Source organism: Acomys russatus, chromosome 14, assembly GCF_903995435.1.
Source record: "Acomys russatus chromosome 14, mAcoRus1.1, whole genome shotgun sequence".
Taxonomy (NCBI): Eukaryota; Metazoa; Chordata; class Mammalia; order Rodentia; family Muridae; genus Acomys; species Acomys russatus.
Genome location: NC_067150.1, coordinates 36,710,905 through 36,734,143, shown reverse-complemented (window position 1 = coordinate 36,734,143; position 23,239 = coordinate 36,710,905). Strand labels below are relative to the sequence as shown.

The following is a 23,239-nucleotide window of genomic DNA, read 5'->3' as shown; positions in this document are numbered from 1 at the left end:
GCAGTAGGTCCTCCTGCCCCAGAACCCAGGACCTCCCCAGCTTTAAGCTTTTGGCCAGGTTTATAGTATCAGGCATGAATTTCTTCCTGTGGAGCGAGCCTCAAATCCGATCAGAAAGTGCTTGGTTACCCACATAACGACCATATAACTATCGTCTAAGAGGTTCAATGTCTACCAGTGCCTGGTCCAGCCCTAGGTAAGATCACTGATGCCACCTCCCTCACTGGTCTACACAGCACATTCTGGCACTACGAAGGCTAGGCAACAAGGAAGATTTCCAGTCAGCTCCAGGCTGATTTCTCTGTTTACCAAAGTGTACGGTGCCTTAAGTGATAGATCTTACCACGGAGTTATGGGCAACACCCTGTCTCAGACAAGCAAAGAAACCAGTTACCCAGGGCCTGGGCTAATGTAGCTTAATAATACAGCTCTTGCACGATATAAACAAGATTTCACGCTAAAGCCTCAGTAATACAAAGGGAGGGAAGGACTTGGAGAAATCCTTAGGGAGACCTGCACTGCCCCTGATTGGACAATGAGAAGGAAGATTCGGAGGCAGAGGAAAAGCCTGAGACAGTCAAGAAAGGGTGAGCAGAATCTGATCCCAGCTGACCCTAGGAGCCATAAGTCAAGTTTAAGAAAGACAGGATTTTTGAGATAAGCATTTTTATATAGTTTTTAACATTTAAAATTTTTTTATGTGTTTGGGTATTTTGCCTGTATGTATGTCCATGTATCATATGCATGCAGTGACCACAGGGGCCAGAAGAAGGTGTCAGATCCCCTGAGACTGGAGTTACAGTTATGAGGCACCATGTGGGTGCTGGGAATCAAACCTGGGTCCCCTGCAAGAGCAAGTCAGTGCTCTTAACCGCTGAGCCATTTCTCCAGCACCACCCCCATTAAAAACTTTCAAACTAAGATCAACCCTTTTAACTCTCATGATAACAATGAAAAGGACAGGAGCCTCGTATTTCAGACCAAGAGTTCAGTCACTGGCTGTTTGCTCTGGCAAGCCTGTTCAACACGTTTGAAAAAGACACGATTCCAGCCTCCATTGGGCCTAGCATGAAGCCACCAGTGCAGTGCAGATCCCCAGCACAAGGAGATCCCAGAGCTGTTTTCATATCCCACTTCCAACATGTTACCCCTAAACCGTCCCCAGTCTCCATATGCTGAGTGATTTGTGACTCTCCCAGAGGGACACTTTCTCAGGACTTCAAATTCTCCCACCTGCCCTTCATCCAGGACATTAAAAAAAAAAAAAAGATAGTTCCCACAAACAACATTTATTTAGGGATAATTCATCAAAAGAATTGTTTTTGTTGGTTTATGTCTCTTGGAGTCTCTTAGTAGCTCATCCACAAGAAAACACTGTTCACAACTCAGATCTAGTCCAACGGAGTGCTTGAGACCACACTCGAAATCAACCAGCTCCCCACACCACCCAGCCAGCACACCACATCTGGCAGAAGTCCATAGTGTCCATGCTCTCATCAGTGCCTGGTTATCTGGAGGAGTTCAGTCTTCCTGCCAGACTCCAAGCCTTCCATCTTCAGGCCTTTGACGGAGGCCGAGACCAGCTGGGAAACAGAAGTCTGAAATAGCTGGCACGGTAGCTCAGGGGCCACCAAAAATAGAGTCTTTGCCATTGCCACAATGAAGTACCCCCTCCTTTCTTCTCAGAAAGTTTGCCCGGCTTTGGGAATTCCCCAAGCTGACGTTTTTCCCAGCTGCATTATTTGGATCGGACAGAAGAGAGTGCCGAACTGGGTGCTTTGTAGGAAGAGTGACAAACTGGGTGCTGTGGAGGAAGAGAAGAAGAAAGAAACATTTTGTGCGTAGTTAGGGGCTGGGGATGTACCCCAGCAGTGGCATGTCTGTCTGGCATATGGAAAGCCCTGAGTTCAATCCCCACCACTAAAAAAAAAAAAAAAAAAAAAAAAAGTCAAACTATAATAGTAGCAGCCATTCATTGCAATTTTCCTTATATGTTGGGTAAATACTAAATTCTGCATGAATTGCCTCATTTAGTCCTCACCCCCAGCGAGGCAAATATTACATTTCTCCTTTGTGCAATGGGGCCATCTAATGTGGCCCAGGCTAGCCTCAGACTTACTATATAGCAGAGAATGCCCCTGAGCCCTAAGGTGAGAAGACAAGCTCACAGACACTGAGGTAGCTGCCCCTAAGTATCAGCTCCTAAGCTCCACAGGCAGGATTGGGAGCCAGCCAGCCAACACCAAAGAGCCTGGTGAGACCCGAACCACCACGTGTAGAGCCTGGGTCCAGGAAGACATCAAAATCCATAGATGTTCAAGACATGACGTTTGTACATAACCTACATGCATGTATTTCTATACTTAAAATGTCTCTATGCTGTGCAATTATGTGTTCTCATGTGATATCTTGAAAAAGAAAAAAAGCGCCAAGAAACAAGTCTGCCATTGCTCTTTATAGACATATCCCAAATATTTTCAATCTGTGATTGGCTGAAACCATGGATTCTGGAAACGAAGATACAGACTACATAAAAGCAATTTAATCAAGTCAACAGCAATAAAATGACAGGCTCCTCATTGTCATTTTTTTTTTTTTTTTAAACTAAAGAACACCTCTGCTAAGGTCTCAAACAAGAGCCTATAGCCCAGGGTTTGACCACAGGTGGTGTGTGTGTGTGTGTGTGTGTGTGTGTGTGTGTGTGTGTGAACTAGAAAAAGATATTGGGTTGTCCCTTGGAGCTGGAGATACAGGTTTTGTAGGATTCCCGCCTACATGGTGCTAGGATCTGAACTCAGGTCCTCATGATGGCAGAGCAAGAACTCCTAACTGCTTAGCCATCTGCCAGCTCCCTCCCCACACAGGCTTATTTATTTTGGCACACATAGTGTTTCATTTATTTGCTTGTTTGTTTGTTTTGAGATGGGCTTTCTCTGTGTAGCCCTGGCTGTTCTAGAGCTCATGCTATAGACCAGACTGGCCTCAAGCTCAAAGATCCCCGCCCCCCTGCCTCTGCCTCCCCAGAGTTGGGTTTAAAGTTGTGCACCACCATCCCTGACATGTATTTCTTGTCTTTTTCTTTTCTTTTTTCTTTTTTTTTTTTTAAGATTTTCTTTCTTTCTTTCTTTTTTTTTTTTTTTTTTTTAATTAAGTACATATAGGAGAGGTACGCACATGCGTGCATGTGCCCACAGAGGCCAGAGGCATCTTAGGAGCTGCTCAACATGACTGACGACATCCAAACTTGGGCCGTCTGCACAAATAGTATGTAGTCTAAATACTAAGCTGGTTTGCCAGCCCAGCACATGGTGTTTCTAAGCAATGTGGCCAGCCCTGAAGGCCTCTGTTTATAGCCTGGGTCTCACCTCACCCATACTTTAGCAGACCTGAGGCATCAAGGGGTCGAGTACATCAAGGGGACAGGAGCACTGTTTTCCTTGCACAGCATATGGGTAGCTGTGAAGGGCACTGCCAGCCACTTCACGATGTTCTACTAACTGTGTAGAATTAACAGTCATGCCAGCAGGTCTCTAATAGCCAGGATGAGGCCTGGCCTGTGGCTGGAGCATCACATGGCAACGATGAAAGAAGGATGAAGAAGAAAATGACTCTATTCATCCCCGACTTGAGAAGGGCTAATGTTTTACTTAATGGAACAGGGCCAGCCCTCTAATCTCACAATGCCTAGGCAGGACTTTCTCCATTGCCATCAGCTGGGAGTCATGTGTCTTCTGTGCAGTATGACAGGAGCAAACACAGCCCATCGTTCCACATGCTCGGGAGGCCTGACTTCCTGAACTCAACAGAACACAGCTCCATCACGGGGTTGGGGGCCAGTAATTAGTCTACAAGACAGCATGGCACCACTGTGAGCCAATTCCTTTGTCCCAACCCCTACAGTCTGCACAGAGGGGAGTCTTTCTGGGTGCTTTTCCTCCCTGAGTAAGACTCAGACTCCATCCTATCTTCTGAAATGCAGCCTGCAGCCTGCATGGCAGTTAGAGTGTGAGAAAGTAATAACAAAGTTCAGAAAAAATAAATACAGCCAATGGCCCGAAGGGGACCCTACTCTTACCTTTTAGGATATCTGTGTGTTTACGATGTGTGTGCAAGTGTGTCAGTCCTCGCCTTCCACCTTGCTTGAGACAGGGTCTCTTTCTTGTTTGCTGTCACTTATACTGGATATGCAGCTGTTCTTTCCATAAGAACACCAGGAATACAGGTGGGCATGCTAACAGCTTTTGATGGGCTCTGAAGATTCTAATTCAGCTCCTCGTGTTGTGCAGCAAGCACTTTCCCGAGTCATTCCCCTAGCCCTCCTCCCCACTGTGTTTCAAGACAGGGTCTCACATTGGCAGCTGCCAGGCTGGCCATAAACTGGGTATGCAGCTGAGGATGATCCAGAACTCCTCCTCCCTGTGCCTCCACCTCCTTAGTGCTGGGATTATACGTGTGCACTGCCGCAGGCAACTTCCACAGTGCTGAGGATCAAGCCCAGGGCGTCGTGCCTGGGAGACAATTACTCTATTACCTGAACCACATCCCTAGCCCCCTAATCTTACCTTTCACTCTCCTGCAAGCCTTGTCTGATAATCTAATAAATATACTCTATTACAGCTAGTTTAGCCAGAGCTGTGCTGAGGGGCAGGCTCCTCCCTACCTACTCGGCTAGTGCTCTCTATTGGTGACTTTAGTCTGAAGCAGGGTTTAGTCTCTCCGTTTCCTACTGCTTGGAAAAACCAGACAGACAAACAAGCAACAACAATAAAAGCCTGTCCTCACAAGCAACCTCTTCAGGTGGCCTCACCACACCTGCGTCCCAGAGCCGAGGGTGTGCTCCCCAACAGCCCCCTCCTCCTCCAGAAACCTGGCCCAGCTAGGGCCCAGAACAGTCCTCACCATGATCATGTAGGTACCCTCTGGCTCTCCACTTGGTTCTTTCTCTTCTGCCTCCCATGTAGCAATTGAGGAGTAGACATGTTTCTGGGTGGGGGAGAATACAAAAGTTCTTAAGTGTCACCCCAGGAAGGAGACCAGCTACTCCTGTTCACAGGGCACCAGCCTCCGAAGCCACCAAGTTCAGAGGGTCACAGAGCGCCTCAGAACTGTTCCCAAAAATGATAGTTCAGGCTTCTGAACTAACTCACCAGGAAAGGGCAACAGCTTCAAAAGCCAAACATCTTTGGATCTCTAAGCACTGACCTGGCAGTAGGGGGACCCTCATCCTGCGGAAGAACTTGTTGGCTGTGGTCACTTCCTTCTGATTAGTCACGGCAAGCTGATATAAATTACCAGCTAGCTATCATCAGCATCTCTCGGAGGGTTGACATGGCAAGAACAGCCCTCCCTGAACCTCTCAGAGCTGTGAGGTCTGAGGGCTGAGATTCCCCCCAGCCTCTCACTCTTAAGAAAAAGACACATACATTCTCAGGCTCCTAAGGATCGAATCAGGTTGAAGAAAAATCCAACTCCTGGGACAAAAGCAACCCAAAACTCAGGAAGCCAACCAATCAAAGAGAAGTGTCTAAAAGTTAAAAGAAGGGAAGGAGAGAAAGACTGGGGAAGGAGGGGACGGGATATAGGAGGTCAGGGAGATTAACCGACCTCTCACTCCTATTTATAATCCCACTTCAAACCTCTATGGAGGGGAAGTCCTTGGTCTCCTCTAAAGGTTCCTGAACACCTACTCTTAGTTATTATGTCCCCAGTTTGTGAAGGTAGCAGAGCTTTCTGCTCTTAAATTCAGGATCTTTCCTGCACCTACCAGGATCTGCTGCTGCCCAGGGCTGACCTGGCCCAGGCTACCCTGGCACAGCCCAGCCCTCAGAAGCTCCAAGGCTTCCTGGGTCACTGCTGTGCAGACCCATGGCCTGTGGGCTGAGAGCCGAGACGAAGGAGTAAGGCACAGCTCCCAAGTGACGGCCTCCTTCCTCTGCCTCCCCCAGGTTTCCTGCTGGAGTGTGTGCCCCTCTGTGTTGCCTTGGAGGGTGGGTTGTTCTCTCACCTCAAGATTAGTCTCCTCTTTGTTCTCCAGGTTCTTCACGGAAGCTATCAAATGCGCTGAGCTGTAAGGCATGAGAAGTACGTGGAATCAACTTCTGAACCTCACAAGGCACACTGATTCAAGTGTACCTAGAAAGAACCGTACACTTAATGGGACTTTTGCATCCAGTGGGACACCTGCATCACTAGGGCCCTTACGTCACTTTATCCTCTTGGGAGGAACTGAATATGCATGGAGCAGCTCTTCTGGTGGAAAATGGAAAGCTGTTCTGGGGACAGTTTAGGCTGAAACATGACTTCACCTTTTCTGTTTTCACTCTAACAATGGCTGTCCCAGAGCGGGAGATAGAGTATAGAGCTGGGCACAGTGGCATCTTGAAATCCCAGCTACTCCTGAAGCATGAAGCCAGGAGTTCAAGACCAGCCTCAGCAGCATGTAGATACCCTATTTTAAATTATTATTATTACTATTATTGCTATTATTATTATTATCATCATCGTGTGTCTCTGTGTATGTGTGTTGCATGTGTGTGGGGACATGTTCAAGCTACAACATGTGTGTGCAGATCAGAGGACAACTTTAAATAGTCTGTTCTCTTTCCACCTGGTTGAGCTAGAATCTCTCTTGCTGTTTCTGCTACCTCTGCACACTCCAGGCTAACTGACCAGCTAGCTTCCAGGTGATTCTCCTGTCTCTGAATCTTATCTCACCACAAGAGTGCTGGGATTGGGAATGCAAGCCGTGGTATCTGACTTTGTATTTGGGTCTGGGAACTGACCTCAGGGCATCAGGGCATCTCACTGGCCCAAGAGACCCCATTTTAACAAGTAAAGGAGAGGAGAGGAGAGGAGAAGAGTGAGGAGCGGAGGGGAAGTATGATGTTAAGTGACCGAACAGAGAGAAGCCATGACGCTTGGCTTCGTCGTCGACAACCAAGCTACACAGAGCTACCACCAGCCTGTGCGCTCTGACCCCTCCTTCATCAGGCCCTTCATCTCTGAGCTCTTGGCCAGGTGCCTCATGTGTTTGTACCTTTCCTATTCTGTTTTTTATCTAAGGCAGAATTTTTTAAAGGGGGGGGGTATAAGCATAAAAATCAACCACATTTGTCTCAAATGAAATGTTTTTATGATATGGCTGTCAAGTTGCATATTCGCACTGTTAAATGAATAAGATACTACAAAATTAGACTGTTGGAAGTTGAGGTTTCCAAGTGGTCCCTCTACCAGATAGGATCTTTATCTTCATTGTCTGACGATGCATCAGAAATTTCCTTCAGCACCTTTGTCAATGACAGTCTAAGTAAAGCCTCAGACAAAACATATCCGGTGCACAGGCTCCTGCCATGAACACTATATGGGTTCCTTTCTACACCTGAGACCATGTTGTCCATTTTCCCTTACAGCCTTCTTGGCTGCCATCCCATGCCTCCGCATGCTGGCTTGTACGGAATGGTATATTCAATGGAATACCCACTCATCCATCACTGCCTTTCTGAGAGATGCTGTACTCACAACGATTCCATAATTTTATTAGCAGCAAAGGGGCAGTGACTGTATTTATGTGGGAATCTTAGGATAGTGGGGTTTCTTTAGAAGGCTGGCTTTCCCTAACACTGAGGCCCAGAGTATGGACATAAATTGGGAGTGGAAACTACACAGTTTGGCTCTTGGTCTTATACGCATAAATGCATGCATCGAGCAATGACCCTTAGACAGGCCAAACAAGTTCAAAGGCAAATCAGACAGCTCTGAGAGTCGGGGTGCTCCTTAGCAGGCACAATTGCTTTATGTAGAACCTACATTCCCCTTGAAAAAGTCACTCAGACATCAGCGTTGTGAGGCTCAAGGTGGTGTGACTTGGTGGAAGAAAACTTGGCTAGAATGTGCAAAATCCAGGTTTCAATCCGCAGCACAGAAAAAAAAAAAGTCAATATTCCTTGGTTTTCGTGGGATCTTTCCCATTGCTGTGATTTCAACTGGAACTTAGCTTAAGCCAACATACTTTATTTTTGTTTTGTTTTGTTTTGTTTTGTTTTGTTTTTTTGAGACAGGGTTTCTCTGTGTAGCATTGGCTGTCCTAGACTCACTTTGTAGACCAGGCTGGCCTTGAACTCACAGTGATCTGCCTGTCTCTGCCTCCCAAGTGCTGGGATTAAAGGCGTGCGCCACCATCGCCCAGCCATATTTTATTAATATTCTGTAAACTGAGGTGCACGGAGCTGCCAAGAATGAATGAAATTCTAGCATCTCTATCCTGGCATTTGGGTATTTCTAAGAGTCTGGGAGAGCCAGTGTTGAAATTCAGCCTTTTGAGACATTTTGAACCAGGCAATGCCAGCAAATGAAAGATTAAGGCAGGAGGATCATGAGTTCAAAGCCAGCTTGGACTACGCAGGGCTTTCCCGCCTCACTCTCCTCCCCAACTAATAACTTCTCCTAAGCAGTCACGGGTACTGTTACAACCCTTGAGTGGGGTCTATCTCTGAACTGTGTTCTGCTTAAGCCTCCATTTGTGAGGGAGTTGATAATCTTTGCATAACACAAGGAGACCGAGTATGTTATAGTAATGTTCAAGCCTTTCTGAAGGGAGGTGAGCAAAGCGGGCAGAGCCACCTACAGTGCCATCCAGTGCAACAACCAACATAACACCACGGGCACTGGCACTCTCTTCCACTTTGGATCAAATGAGATGAGACTCAATTAGGGTGATGTGACTACTCTCCCACTTGAGAGGCGGGGCGCACCTCGGCCTCCCAACCGAGGGGGTGGGGATGGTCATGTACCTCTTGTTGCACTTGGTTCTCTTCACAATCAAGATCAAAACAGGAAGCAGCAGGAGGGTGGCACTGACAATCCCCACAATCACCACCACCTGATTGCCATCCAGAATCACGAGCCGACTCCCTTCAGGTGGAGGAGTCTTTGAAAATGACACTTGGAAAAGGAGAAAACATGGCGAGAGTCTTAGTATTTGAGAAAAGAACAGAGAGCCCCAGCAGCCCTGTGCTAATCGGCGTCAGCCAGCTCAGGACACTGGGACACCATTTCCACTAGAGGAAGAACTAACCGGAACCGCCCATTTGCTTCGCCCTAAAGCGGAGGTTAAAGTTGGCAGGAGAAACAGCGGCCTTTTACACCACTAATTCTATGTTAAAATTTGGCTTGCCAAATGACTAGAAATAACAGGCATTTTTGAAGCCAGTGACATTTTTATGGGCAAATGATTGTTTTACAAGGAGCATATGCTATAATGTCCAGCTGTGTGGTCACAATGTCACAAAGCTATAAGGCTTCAGAGTACTTCTCCCACGACGGTGCCCTTCACTCGACTCATCTATTCACTCTAAAGACATAACTGAAATTCTTTGGTACCAGAGCTCTAGGCATGGAGGATGCCTACAAAGACAATTGATGCCCAGTTTCGGCCTCCAATGAGGAAGACAAACATGAAACAGAAACTCACATGCACGACAACAGATGTCTGTGGAGGGGACAGAACGGCACAGGGAAAGGGGACCTTGGTTCTGTGCAGAGCACAGAAAGAGACCTTTGCTAGCAAGTGTTAAATTATTTTTGTTGTTGTTGTTGTTGTTGTTTTGTTTTGTTTTTTGAGACAGGGTTTCTCTGTGTAGCCTTGGCTGTCCTGGACTCGCTTTGTAGACCAGGCTTCGAACTCACAGTGATCCACTTGCCTCTGCCTCCCAAGTACTGGGATTAAAGGCGTGTGCCACCACACCCGGCTGCAAGTGTTAAATTTTAATGTGAGCTTTAAAAGAAACTTTCGGTTTGTTGGGCTGTTGATAATATGGAGAAAGGCTGAGAAAATGCCATGCGTAGGTAGCCTGAAAGGGGGTTTTGAGGAAGTGAAAACAGCTCAACAGGTGGGGTTCAAAGGCTAAAGCTAAAGCTGTGATAGGAACTTAGGCTAGAGAAGCAATGGGGTCCAAGTCAAGAAGGCGCTTCATCACCTCAGCAAGGAGTTTGGTGGTTGTTTGTTTGCTTGTTTTTGTTTTCTTTTTGCTACAGGTCACAGAGAAGTCAGTTGGAGTTGTATCTACAAACAGAGCAATGAAATGCTCTGCCTTGTGACTTAGATGATGGCCCTGGCTGAGAATGACAACAGAGATTGGTTAGAGGCAGAAGGTCAAACAGAGGAGAAGACACAAAGGACTAAGGTTGGTGAAGGCCTGGAAGAAAGGTAGCCTCAAAATCAACCATGGAAATGGCCCCGACAGGTGGGTGGGGGCGGCCTCAGAAGGAGGTGGGGGATGCCAGAGCACCCAGGGCAGGAGGGGACTCATCTGCCTCGGGATGGTGTGTGGAGGCAAGAATGGGGGGGCAGGTGTGACATGCCTGTGGGTGGGGCGGCCTCAGAAGGAGGCGAGCCCCCACTCCTCGCCTTGGTGTGGTTTCTCTGTGGAGTGGGAGGCTTGTGAGAATGCAACCCACATAGGCATGAAGAAATTCTTGAAGAAACCCACCTGCCCTGCTTCCCTTTTCAGCTGGGACCATTTGGTGCTGACAAGAAGGTGCCTGGGGGCCTGAAGCCCAGAGGCATTTCCTTTTCTAATCACCTTCTCAGACCCAGCTGGCAGACTACAGCTAGCTCCTTCAGGCCCTGGTTAGAGACCCCAGGCAAAGTCCACAGCCCACATCCTGACTGCTAACTGAAGTATAACTTAACTTTAACCTTGCACAACCTACCTCAGACTACGTCTTTTTTTCTCTCTGGTGCACACTGTTTGCCAGAACACAAAACCTCTCATTAGAAGCCCCTCTGTTTCTCATTCTGGAACTTTTCTGATTTCTCTCTGTTGCTTGCTGTCTCTTTTTTTTTTTTTTAATTTTTTATTATTAATTTATTCTTGTTACATCTCAATGGTTATCCCATCCCTTGTGTCCTCCCATTCTTCCCTCCCTCCCCTTTTCCCCTTATTCTCCTCCCCTATGACTGTTCCTGAGGGGGATTACCTCCCCCTGTATATGCTCATAGGGTATCAAGTCTCTTCTCGGTAACCTGCTGTCCTTCCTCTGAGTGCCACCAGGTCTCCCCCTCCAGGGGACATGGTCAAATGTGAGGCACCAGAGTACGTGAGAAAGTCGTATCACACTCTCCACTCAACTGTGGAGAATGTTCTGACCATTGGCCCAGGGGTCCTGCTCAAACTAAGGCACCAGCCAAGGACAATACAGGGAGTAAACTTTAAACCCCTACCCAGAGCTTGCTGTCTCTTATGGCTTAGGGTTATTGAATGTGCGAACCTCCCTCAAAGCCAAGCAAACATGATTTGGGATCTCACTCTACTCCACTCCAGGCTCCCATGTCTTTACAGCAGTAAGGTTTGGCCAAGACTTGGCACTCACTGATGTTATCTCCCTTTCCCAGGCCTCCCACAATGCAGAACCAGAGTAAGGTGAGCCTAGGCATCTGGTGAGCCAGGTTGATGGAAGCATCCCTCTTAGGGTTGCACAAGTCAAGGCCAGCCCCTAGGAGCAACACCTCCTTCCCACTGAACATGCCTGGAGCCTCCCTGATTCACTCCAGACATGGCCCTTCAGCCCTTTCACCCAAATATTAGATACATTGAGACTTGCCCTGGGCCACGCGCAGCACAATGGTTTTCCTGGACTCCAGCTTCCCCAGGTAGATGCTGCAGGTGTAGACGCCTTGGTCAGAATCCTTCACTGTTTGAAGCATGATCGAGCCATCATTGTGGGAGAGGTCGCCCATCAGGTTTACACGGTCGTGGAAGCGGCCCTGGTTCCAGAAGTACCCTTTATACATGTTGACGTCATAGCGCAAGACGATCTCCTCCTACAAGGAAAGGTCAGCAGCATGGGGCTGGGAGGACGGTAGGTGTGTGTATACGAAGGGGTGGATCTCAGAGCTGCCGAGGCCCTGCCATGGGAGGGCAGGAAGAGTGTTAGATAACGCAAAGTCATGCTTATACGCATGCGCACAAACACATGCGTACTGGCGAGCACGACACCAAACCACAAACAAGTGTTTCATCAGAAGAGGCTCTGGCCTGGGAATCCTAGCTACTCAGGAGGCTGAGGCAGAAGGATAGAAAGTTCAGGTGAGTAATTTAACCAGACTCTGACTCAAAATAAGGAGTGAAAAGAGGGCCAGGGTTATAATTCTGCAGCAGAGTGCTTGCCTAGTATGCGTAAATCCCAGAGTTCAATCCCCCAACACAAGAGCTAAAGATGAGAGAGAGAGAGAGAGAGAGAGAGAGAGAGAGAGAGAGAGAGAGAGAGAGAGAGAGAGAGAGAGAGAGAGAGAGACAGAGACAGAGACAGAGACACAGAGAGAGAGACAGAGACAGAGAGACAGAGAGAGACAGAGACAGAAACAGAGAGACAGAGACACAGAGACAGAGAGAGACAGAGAGACAGAGACAGACAGACAGACAGAGAGACAGACAGAGACAGACAGACAGAGACAGAGAGACAGACAGAGATAGAGAGAGGCAGAGCAAATGAGACTATGAAGTAAAATTATTTCACTCTCACCTCTTTTCCAGAAAAAAAGAAAAAGGCAAAAGTATACTTTATTGTCTGGCACTTCTTCCAACAGGCATCTAAAGCATGTCTAAGATAAACTGTTGCCCCAAACCAGTTCCTTCCGGTCCATCCCATTTTGGTAATGACAATGTCTTCTTCCAGATGCTCAGGCTAAACAACCCAGAATCATCTTTACTTCCTCTTTCTTGAGCAACTTGTACCTAACTCCCTGGGAGAATTCTGTGCCCTCTGCCTTCAAAACACATCCCCAGCCCAGCGGCCCTGTCTCAGATCTCACCGCTGTCTTGCCAGACCCACGCCACACCTCATCTCTGTCAGGGGCATCTCTCCAGCAAGGGCTTTCTCATCTGTCTCCCTGCTCACCCTTCCCCACAGTCCATCCTCAGCAGGTGAGCCTTTTAAAACCTAATATCCAGGAACTGGAGAGATGGCTCAGTGGTTAAGAGCACTGACTGCTCTTCCAAAAGGACCCACACAGCAGCTCACCACTGTCTGTAACTCTCTGACACCTCACACCAACACACATACATTTAAATTAAATAAAATATTAAAAAAAAAAAAAAAACTAATATCCAGCCTCCTGGCTCCTTTGCTCTAAACCTTCCCCCGACCCCGCATTCCTCCTATGGGCCTTATATAATCTTCTTCAGCCTCAGCCAGGGGTGGGACATGGTGGCGCAGGAGGCAGAGGCAGGCAGATCACTGTGAGTTCAAGGCCAGCCTGGTCTACAAAATGAGTCTGGGACTACCAAGGATACACAGAGAAGCCCTGTCTCGAAAAACAAAAACAAAAACAAAAACAAAAAACCCACAAAACTTCCCCAGCCTCTATTCCCTCTCTCACAGCTATTTTCAATTCCTTCACTAAATTTAGTTACACAGAGACCCAGGTACTTCCTGAATGCTGCTCTCAGGGCTACTGTTCTTGATATACCTGTAACTAAAACCCTCCGGTTGTCTCTCCTTTCTTTCTTCAGAACACTATCTAAATGTCACCTTCATGAGGCTTCCTTGACTGTCTTCATAGAATATAACAACCACAGAACTCCCCTTGATGGCCCTTCATAGCTCTTTATTATTTGTTGATAGTCACCTCATTGTTGGTTCACTGTGAATACCCCTGCATCTTTACTGTTACAGAACAGGGTCTTTAAATAAATGGATGTGGAAATGTTATACAAAGGCATATGGATATTTAGTGATGATGGTTGTGGTAGAGAGAGCGGTAAGGGCTGAAACCAGGGCCTTAAACAGACAAAACGAGTGTTCTGCCAATGAGCTACTACACCTCCACCCCCACCCCACCTCCACCCCCACCCTTTTTCTTTTCTTAAAAAAGATTTATTTATTACATATATATATATATGTATATATATATATATATATATATATATATATATATATATATAGTGTTCTGTCTGCATGTATATCTTCACACCAGAAGAGGGCACCAGATTTCATTATAGATGGTTATGAGCCACCATGTGGTTGCTGGGAATTGAACTCAGGACCTTTGGAAGAGCAGACAGTGCTCTTAACCTCTGAGCCATCTCTCCAGCCCCACCACCCCTTCTTCTTTTTTTTTTTTTTTTAAAGAGAAGGAGGAGGAGGAAAGAAAGAAAGAAAAAGGAAGAGGAGGGAGGGAGAAGGAGGAGGGAGGGAGGAGGAGGAGGGAGGAGGAGGGAGGGAGGCCCTTTGAGTTAAGGCAATGAGTTATGGATGGAAATACAAATGAAGAGACTTGGCCCCAGCTCTTCCCTCTATTGTGAATCATGGACGACAATAAGTGTGTGACAACAGGGGCTGGAGAGATGGACTCAGTGCTAGGTCTGGGCCAATCCTAGGCTTTGCCTGAGGCCCTGTTGTGTGGAGTAGGAACATAACTTCTCTAAAATCAGGAACAAGTTTTGTAGAGCGCTAATGTCCTGGGGCTAGGGCACTGGGGGAACTGTGGCTCCAGATCCTGAGAACCCAGCCCTTCCCACCCTAAGGGGCTATAGTTATTAGACTCAGGGCCGCTGTGTGCTGAGTCTGTAGAGTCCTTGAAATACCTGTGTCCCCCGTACACAATGCTGCCTGATAGGCTTCCTGCTAAAAAGGTGTCTCAAACGCAGTGGCCACACCATGTACAAATGCTTTCCATGTCCAGCTGTAGGTCAGAGTCTTGGAAACTTAAGCAACTACCCCTCTCCCCACTCCTCCCCTTCCTTTCCCTCCTGCACCCCCACCACCTCCCCTCCTCATATTCCTCCTCTCTCCCCTCTCCTTCTTCCTCCTCCCTTCCTTATTCTCTTCCCTCACTTCTCCCTCTCTTCAAACTGTATTTCCTACCAAGAAGCCAAAGTTGCCCAGCCAAGTGGCTAAAGCAGGAAGCCAGAGCTGACAAACTCCAAGGCCCAGGCTTTTGCAATGCTACCCCACCACGTGGTACCTGATAACCGATTCTCCTTGCTCTGCTCTGTCTCAGCCAGGGGTTTCTAGTACAGAGAGGCTTCCTCCTCCTTACCTTGGCGTGTTCTCCTGAAGAAAACATCCAGTTTACTTTGGTCACCCGTTTCTCTCCTGTGCTCTGGAAAAAACATCCCATCTGAGTTGAATCACCTACGTGGACTGTGAGCTCTGGGAAAAAAAAAATGGTAAGTTGAGTCAGGCTTACAGTCTAATCGGATAGACTTTCTAGACAATAAGGTCTGGGGGCTGAGGAGATGACTCACTGGGTAAGAATGCTTTCTCTTCAAGCCAAAGAACCTGAGTTCGGATCCCTAGCCAGGCGTGGTAGCACATCGCCTTGGAAACCCAGCATTCAGGAACAGAGCCAGGTGGACCTGAGAAGCCACTGGCCAGCCATCCTAGCCAGAACACTGGCGCTTCTAGTTCTGTGACAGATCCCATCTCAAGGTAAAATCGTGGAGAGAGATGGAAGTGGGCAAATACAACTGTGCCCTTGTATATATAGCGCGTACACACACACACACACACACACACACACACACACACACACACACACACACACTAAATAAATAATAAAGTCTAGACAAAGATTCTCAACAGAAAAATGTCACTGTCACAACCAATGATGAGAATGGAATCTCTAAGAGCCTCTGCTCAAAGCAACATGGAGTCCCAGCATGCGAGAATGTGCTCACTCCCCTCAGACACCAAGTCTGAGGTGTCTGTTGTTTGAACACTGCAGTCAACTCTTGCTGCTTGCCTTTAACTCCTTTATCTTTCCCCCTTTCCTGAATCCCTCTCATATTTGAAGTCCACAGTAAGTACAGGAAAAGCCCTCACTTTCTGCTCCTGGACATCAGCACAGCACAAATAAGAAGTGGAAAGTCAGAAAACTCATATTCCCATATTTCACTTTCTCGTTCTTCTAACTAGGAAGACAGATGAATCATGGGTAACTTTCTTCAAATTCCTGTTCTCATTTTACAAGGGTATTTGGGTCTTGCCTGAGACTGACTTCTGGCTTCCACACAGGTCATGGGACTCCTTGCAAATTAGGCCAAGGAAGTAGCCAGATCTCCCTTGGCTTCTCTCTCTCCATTTCGATCCTGCCCTCTCCAGAATTCCACCTCTACATCCAACCCCAGCCTCCACTTCCAGCTCTCCCAGCCCTCCAACTCATAGGAGCTTCCTTCTGACGGTACAACCAACTGACCCCGCCATATTCTCTTGGAATAAGCCGTTCTAAGAGGTCCCTGAAAAGAAAGCAAGTAGAATATTGCAAACTTTTCCACGCTGCCTTACACAAAGCAACCATGAAGTCATTTACGAAAGCAAAGGCAGGATGGCGCACAAGGGGACACAGGCCTGAGTCTCAAGTAGACAGAGTTCTTTCGAAAGAATGTTAAGCAAAGGTCCTGAGGGAACAGATGCAGTGCATAAGTAGGCTTTTCATCCAAGTTCCCTCCCTGGGAGAACATGAGCTTCCTGCCCAGCAAGAGAGCTACACAGTGGGAAGAAAGCAAAAGCAAAAGAAAATAATATGGACTTAAGCTCAGTAGCAAGAACTCTGCAGGCAGTGAAAACCCACTCCAAGGGCATCAGGAGGGAAGGAGACTCCCTCTCAATTATATCAGCACATTAAGAACTGAACACTGGCTTGTAAATCAGTAACAACTGAACGTTTTGAGTCCTTTTAATGCACTGTTCATGTGCCAGACACCATATAGGCTGTGTAGCAATTAGTCATCGTAACACGTGTGTCCAGTCCCTATGACCTGAGCCCATGCAGTACCTCATACATGCTAAGGACATGCTCGGCCACAGAACTGTATCCCCAGCTGAAGAAGTTACAGTGTTTTTAGGTTCCTACTATATTGTACTCCGTTTTCCAGGGAAGAACAGTGAATGGGGCCCACCGTCATGTGAACAGGAAAAGGAAAAGTCAGAACTCAAACCCGAGTCCAAGTGCAAACAAACTGCGAGCTTTCTGGTGTGCCGTACTTTCCCGCGTCACGTCAGCAAGAGCTAGAGCAAAAGGACTGGAAACTAGTGTTGCCACCTAAAATGCTTAGGAATTATGGAAAGGGCAATGAAGTAGTGGAATCACAGGGTTAAAAACTGGAGCGTACACGCAGCAAAGAAAAATCACAGCCGACTGTACAGGGAGTGTCCAGACGGACAGAGACAACCTCTATAAACAAGCGGGCCCCGGGGCACCTGGCAAGCCAAACTGTTAGGGCTTAGCTCTATCTGTTCCTGTTCTGGCTGAAGGGGGAAGAAATATGGGTTCCCTCAGCTGCAATTGAGGAAACACCTGAACATCCTAATGTGCTTCTAGCTGGACCCCCTGGCTTCTTTGGCTCTCAGCGTTGGCTCCTATTGCTCCTTCTTTATGTCCCTAAGGCAGAAAGGGTGGCCATCTCGTGGGCTGCAATTTGAGGAGAGCATGTGTAGGTGTCACCCCGGAGAATGAAGATAGAAAAGGGACACACAAGAAGAATCTTGGGCGGGGGGGGGGGGGGGGAAAGCAAACATCAGACTTCCTCCCTTTTCCTGGAGGACCAAAGCTTTGGATTTAAGGTGGAGGGGGGAAAGAGGTAGGAAAATGATGAGAGGTGCCAGAGGCCACCCACTATGAGTCTATTCTCACAAACTGGATTCACACGAGGGACACTAGTTTAAGGATTACATCCATTACACAAATGTGTATTGATTACCTACACTCCACCAAGCACTATGCCAAAGGCTTGTCAGAGACAGACAAGCAGGACGACGCAACTGCAAGGGTGTCAATAGCATCAGGAGAGAGACAGGGAAGGTGCTGGGGGCTTGTGAGGTGTTCAGTAGCTAAGAACTAAAGCCAGCAGGGGACAGGATAGGCCCTAGATTACAGCCCTTTACTCTCAGGCAAGGGACCCTGAGGCCTCTATGCCATGCTTATTAAAGATCCATTTTTATTAATTTTTAATTATGAGTATGTGTAGTGGGGGTGGTATGTGCATGTGAGTGCAGGTGCCCAAATAGGCCAGAGGAGTTGAATTCCCCTGGAACTAGAGTTATAGGCCATTGTAAGCTGAGAACCCAGGCCTCTGAAAGACCAGTATGTGCTCTCAAAGACTGAACCGTCTCTCCAGCCTCTATCCCACACCCTTTTTAATTGGAAAAATTGTTTCTCATGCAGTAAGCTTTGATCATGTTCTCCATCTCCCCCAGTTCCTCTCAGATCTCCCTCACCCTTCTGTGCACCCCCACTTTATGTTCTTTTTTCTCTCCTTCCCTTAAAAAAAAACACAGACAAGACAAAACAAAAATAATAAATACAACACACACAAAAACAAACCCCACAAAACCACAAAAGGGAAAATCAAAATAAACAAGCAAAAGATTGACAACAAAAATACTCAAAGAAAAATGAGACAAAAGGTCTACAAAAATACCATTGAGGTGTGTGTGTGTGTGTGTGTGTGTGTGTGTGTGTGTGTGTGTGCTCACATTGATCTACTAGGCACAGGACCTGCCCTGAGGACTGTATCCAGTAAGACTCCACTGAAGAAAACTGATTTATGCTCTGCCAGTGGATACCAATTGAAACGGCTTCTTGGTTACCGGTGGGAGCCCATGTCCACTTTCCCTCTGAGTCTGGGACTCTGAAAGGCTGTGTAGAGCCTGTGCATGCTGGCACAGTCTCAGAGTTCATATGAGGGTCAGTTCTGTTGTGTCTGGAAGAGACCATTTCCTTGGTGCCATGCATCCCCTCTGACCAGTCTGTCTCCTCTTCCACAGGGTTTCCTGAGCCTTGAGAAGAGGGCTTTGATAATGGCATCCCATTCTGAGTACTCCAAAGTCTCTCACTCTCTGTACAATGTCCAGCTTGGGAGCTCTGTGTTAGTTCTCACTACCCCACACTCATAAAGAATGCATGTATATGGCGGGCAGTGGTGGCACACGTCTTTAATCCCAGCACTTGGGAGGCAGAGGCAGGTGGATCGCTGTGAGTTCGAGCCCAGCCTGGTCCATAAAGTGAGTCCAGGACAGCCAAGGCTACACAGAGAAACCCTGTCTCAAAAAAAAAAAAAAAAAAAGAACGTATACTATTGCCTTAATGTTTTGTGAGACAGGTTGGCCTCAAACTTTCTATGCAGGCGAGAATGAACTTGAACTCCTGAATACTTCAACCTCCCAAGCGCTGTGATCACAGGCACAGAACACCACACTTGGCTAAGAATGAGATAGATAGTTTTTATGGGCTTCTGAGTTTTTGGTTGTTTGGTAGATGGTTGGTTGGTTTTGTTTTTTGTTTGCTTGTTTTTTGAGATAGGGTTTCTCTGTGTAGTCCTGGCTGTCCTGGACTCAAATTTGTAGACCATGCTGGCCTTGAATTCACAGAAATCCACCTGCCTCTGCCTCCCCAAGTGCTGGGATTAAAGATGTATACTATCATACCCTGCTCTGATACTTTCTAATTACATATTTTATTTGGAAATGGTTTTTTTGTTTGTTTGGTTGGTTTTTTGGTTTTTGGTTTTTGTTTGTTTTGTTTTTGTTTTTTTGGATTTTTCAAGACAGGGTTTCTCTATGTAGCCTTGACTGTCCTGGACTCACTTTGTAGACCAGGCTGGCCTTGAACTCACAGAGATCTGCCTGCCTCTGCCTCCCGTGTGCTGAGATTAAAGGCATGCGCCACCACGCCCGGCCCTTGGAAATATTAATATGGATACACAAACTAATTTTAGATGCCCTGGGTGTGATTGACTTGGATATCATTAGTCTATTAGGAAAAAAAAAAGGTGTGAAAACTGTTCACACAACAAAAGAGTTCAGAACACCATGGAGTGGGTAGCTTCATGTGCTACCATTTTCAGCTCAGTCAATGCAGCCTAGAATGTCACCATTTCCAGGCTGGAGAGTGGGCTTGGCGGTTAAGAGCACTTGTCCTTTTGAAGGACCCACATAGGGTTCACTACTTCCTCAGGGACCAGGCCCCCCCCCAAAAAAAAGCACTCATATAAATAAAATAAATCCTCAAAAAAAATGTTTTAAAGAAGAAAAAAGAATGTCACCGTCTCTAAGTAAGGACTGCCCTCCATCTCTGGGGGAACTTTCCTTCCAGCAGCTGGCTGACCCTCCCCCTTTGTTTTAAAGACCAACTGTTGCCTATGAGACTTCTGGAGATTTCTTTGGAGTATAATGCCTCTTTGGGTTACAGTCTTGCCTGGGATCCTTTCAGCTTGGTCAGACAGAAGGAAAACCTTTTTAATGTCTGTCCTGACAAGATTCTAGTCACCTCCGTTCAAACTGTCGTTTGCAGACTATTTGGAAGCAGCAGAATGCTACTTTAAACAAAGCCTGCCCTGACATCACCATTAAATGAAGAGTGACAAGAAAGACGACTTTGGTTTTCGTGGGTTGTGAGTAGAAAGTAGGAGTCCTCTGTGAGTGTGGGTCTCCTGCCAACCCCTGTCCTGTCCTCACACTCTGCCAGAGATGCCCCAGAAGTTCTTAAAACCACTAAGCAAGGGTTAGGCTATAGCTCCTGTGAGAGTGTTTTCACCTAGCATGACTGAGACCCAAGGATTAAACCCCTAGTATGTCAAACAAAAGCTACCCATCTGCTGACGTCATTCCCTCCATTTATAGACAGGACAATGAGAAGTAAAGAAGTGAGAGAAAGCCATTCCCTTCCTTAAGCTCCAGAACTTCTGGCATAGGCACTTACAAAACATGGATGTGGCATCAGTGTGCCCAACTGAAAGGAACTGTCAGGTACAGAAAAAGAAACATGGCTCAAGCATCAGTTGTGTCATTTATAAATAGGTATCCTTAGGCATAGGACTAAGCCTCATCAAGCCTGGGTTACCTCCTCTGCAAGATGAAAAGGACAGTGCAAGCTTCCCAGGGGTTCTGTGAAGAGAGGGTGTGCTCGTACTGAGGACTCACCCTAAGGTGGGTACTTAGCCTAAAGGCCCCTTCCCTCTTCCACAGCAACCGCCTGCCCTCTGGCCCCGCTTTGAGTAAGTGTCCACATACCTTTCGGCTCCTCTGGCAGCACGTACAGCACCACGGACTTTTTATACACCAAGCTCTCACTTTTGAGGCGGATTTCACAGGTGTAGTTTCCCTGGTCAGCCTCTTGAACATTTTGGAGCAGGAGAGAACCATCATTTTGCAAGACGTCCCCCACCAAACGCGAACGATTCTGGAAGCGCCCCGTAGGCACGCTAAGGTTGGAGTAATAGTACAGCACGTACTCATCCTGAGAGGAGCAGACATCGGAGAAAGTCAAGAGAGGAACAAAACCCAGGAGTCTGGATCGAATCGAAAAGACCACTATGTGGGGACATCTAAGCTATCACCATGATACTGACCAAAAAGTACTCAGCTAATAAGGATATTAATAATGACAATGTAGCAGGTAGCTGTCTAGCTTGTACAAGGCTTCCATGACTAATTTTCTATACAGACAAAGGAAACATGGTATCCACATTTTCATTTCTTACAACATAAGGAAAAATGCAACACTTTCTCGGATGATCGCTCTGGGGATTAGAACTTTTTATTTCCCGTCTTATGACGGGGGCAGGTAAAATACCATTCAAACATATGACCTAATTCCTCTAGTATTGTGGGCTGGTGTTCCCCACAGGCTGGTTGCCACTCCCCTCAACTATGGCCTCCTCCAGCCAGCAATACCATCACACAAAAGAAGGAATCATCTGCAGGAATGGCAGGAGGCTGGGAGGCGGAGCCCTGGGGAATTGTTTAGTCAGCTTCCACCTTAGCTCTGCATCTTTCGTCTTTCGTAACAGCAAATAGAAATATAATCTGAGGGAAGCAGCATTGCAGGGATAGCAGAGAGACGCTGATTTGCAAATATTGCTATGTCGTTGCTAGCAGCAAACTACTTGGGCCATATTTCACAGGCGATCCTGACAGCCGCACACCTCCATGGACGCTGTGGCAGAGAGGGAAGACAGTTTCCCAGTCAGAGAGCTCACGAAAACACAGGCCCTGCCTGGCTGGCTGCTGATCGCAACACTTCAAGCAAATGCAAAGAAGCAAAGTATGGTGCCCCCCGCCCCCACCCCAGAGTAGAAGAATGCTCAAAGAATCTATCCCGCCACATGGAAAGATACCTGTACCGTCATTCTTGCTCCCAGCTCAGAGCTCTTCTGTCTAGACTATAGGAATTGCCTCCCACATCCACCTTACCTGCCCTATAGGGCAGGAGACAATGAAAGCAAAATGAAAGAATTCCCATGGGCCCTGAACCAGTTAAGCATTGGCACCATTATAGTCACCTTCTTCTCCACAGCATGGGAGGTGGGTAAAAGCTCAGGCCAAGTTGGATAACTCTGCCCTGCTGACGACACACATGCAAGTGGCCAAGCTAAAAGGAGGCCCAATGACGGCTCCCTCCAAAGCTTCTACAGCACTGCGTCAAAGGCTCAATGGCTGAGTCTCCCACATCCATCCCATCCCGACATCAGCCAGAGGCGTGCCTACACGGTCAGGCTGCCTCCTCCTTACCTTAGCACTTTCCCCTTTTGAGAGTATCCAATCCACTTTGACCACATGTTTCTGTCCCGCGGTCTGGACAACACATCCCATCAAAGCTGAATCACCCACATGCACTCTCAGCTCGGGGGAGGAAACGGTCAAGTCCGTCAGGCCCTGAGAATAACCTACAGGGATCAGAGGTAAGATGACATGTTACTTAGACAAGTGACTTCAACAACAAAACTCAGTGTCTACCTCTAGACATCGCCCGACACACACACACTCTCTCCATCAATGATCCAGCATAGTCTAAGCGCTCAGCTGCCTGTCACTCAAACCAGCATGGAAAAGGGAGAGGCGCCCTCTACACAGTTCAAGTCTGAAGGGTTCTGCACCCTTCACACTGCAGGAAGAGCTTGCTGGCTCCCTTGGCCTCGCTAGTCCCTTCCCCTTTTCTGTAATTCCTCCTCCCTGCCTCCCTAATGAAAGGGAATCCTGATGTACACATCCACTTCCTCACTTCTCTTAGCTCTGCATACAGTGTTCTTAAGGTTAAACAGGAAGTGGGCTCAATGCTTGCTCACAGCTGAAAGGTCTGCTCACTAGAGGTTTTGTTTTCTTCCTCTTTTCCCTTTATTTAGTCCCTTTACAAAAGCTTCTCTCTGCACTTGCTGGCTGAGTCTTTCTACAGTTAAGTGGGCCAGAGCAGGCCACCGCTTTTTCTTTTGAGTTTCCTGTGTGTTTGCCCTCTCCCAGC

General features: G+C 47.3%; 1 protein-coding gene across 1 annotated transcript; it reads right to left on the bottom strand.

Moving 5' to 3' along the window:
* Nucleotides 1–1,497: 1,497 nt before the first annotated feature.
* Jaml (junction adhesion molecule like) lies at nucleotides 1,498–22,608 on the bottom strand. The gene is made up of 8 exons (XM_051156335.1): nucleotides 22,513–22,608; nucleotides 21,013–21,238; nucleotides 15,041–15,153; nucleotides 11,590–11,821; nucleotides 8,790–8,940; nucleotides 6,005–6,065; nucleotides 4,900–4,983; nucleotides 1,498–1,804 (listed from the first exon to the last, which is right to left on the bottom strand). Exons 1-8 carry the CDS (start codon nucleotides 22,591–22,593, stop codon nucleotides 1,739–1,741), a joined length of 1,014 nt encoding a protein of 337 aa, XP_051012292.1. The 5' UTR covers nucleotides 22,594–22,608; the 3' UTR covers nucleotides 1,498–1,738.
* Nucleotides 22,609–23,239: the final 631 nt, after the last annotated feature.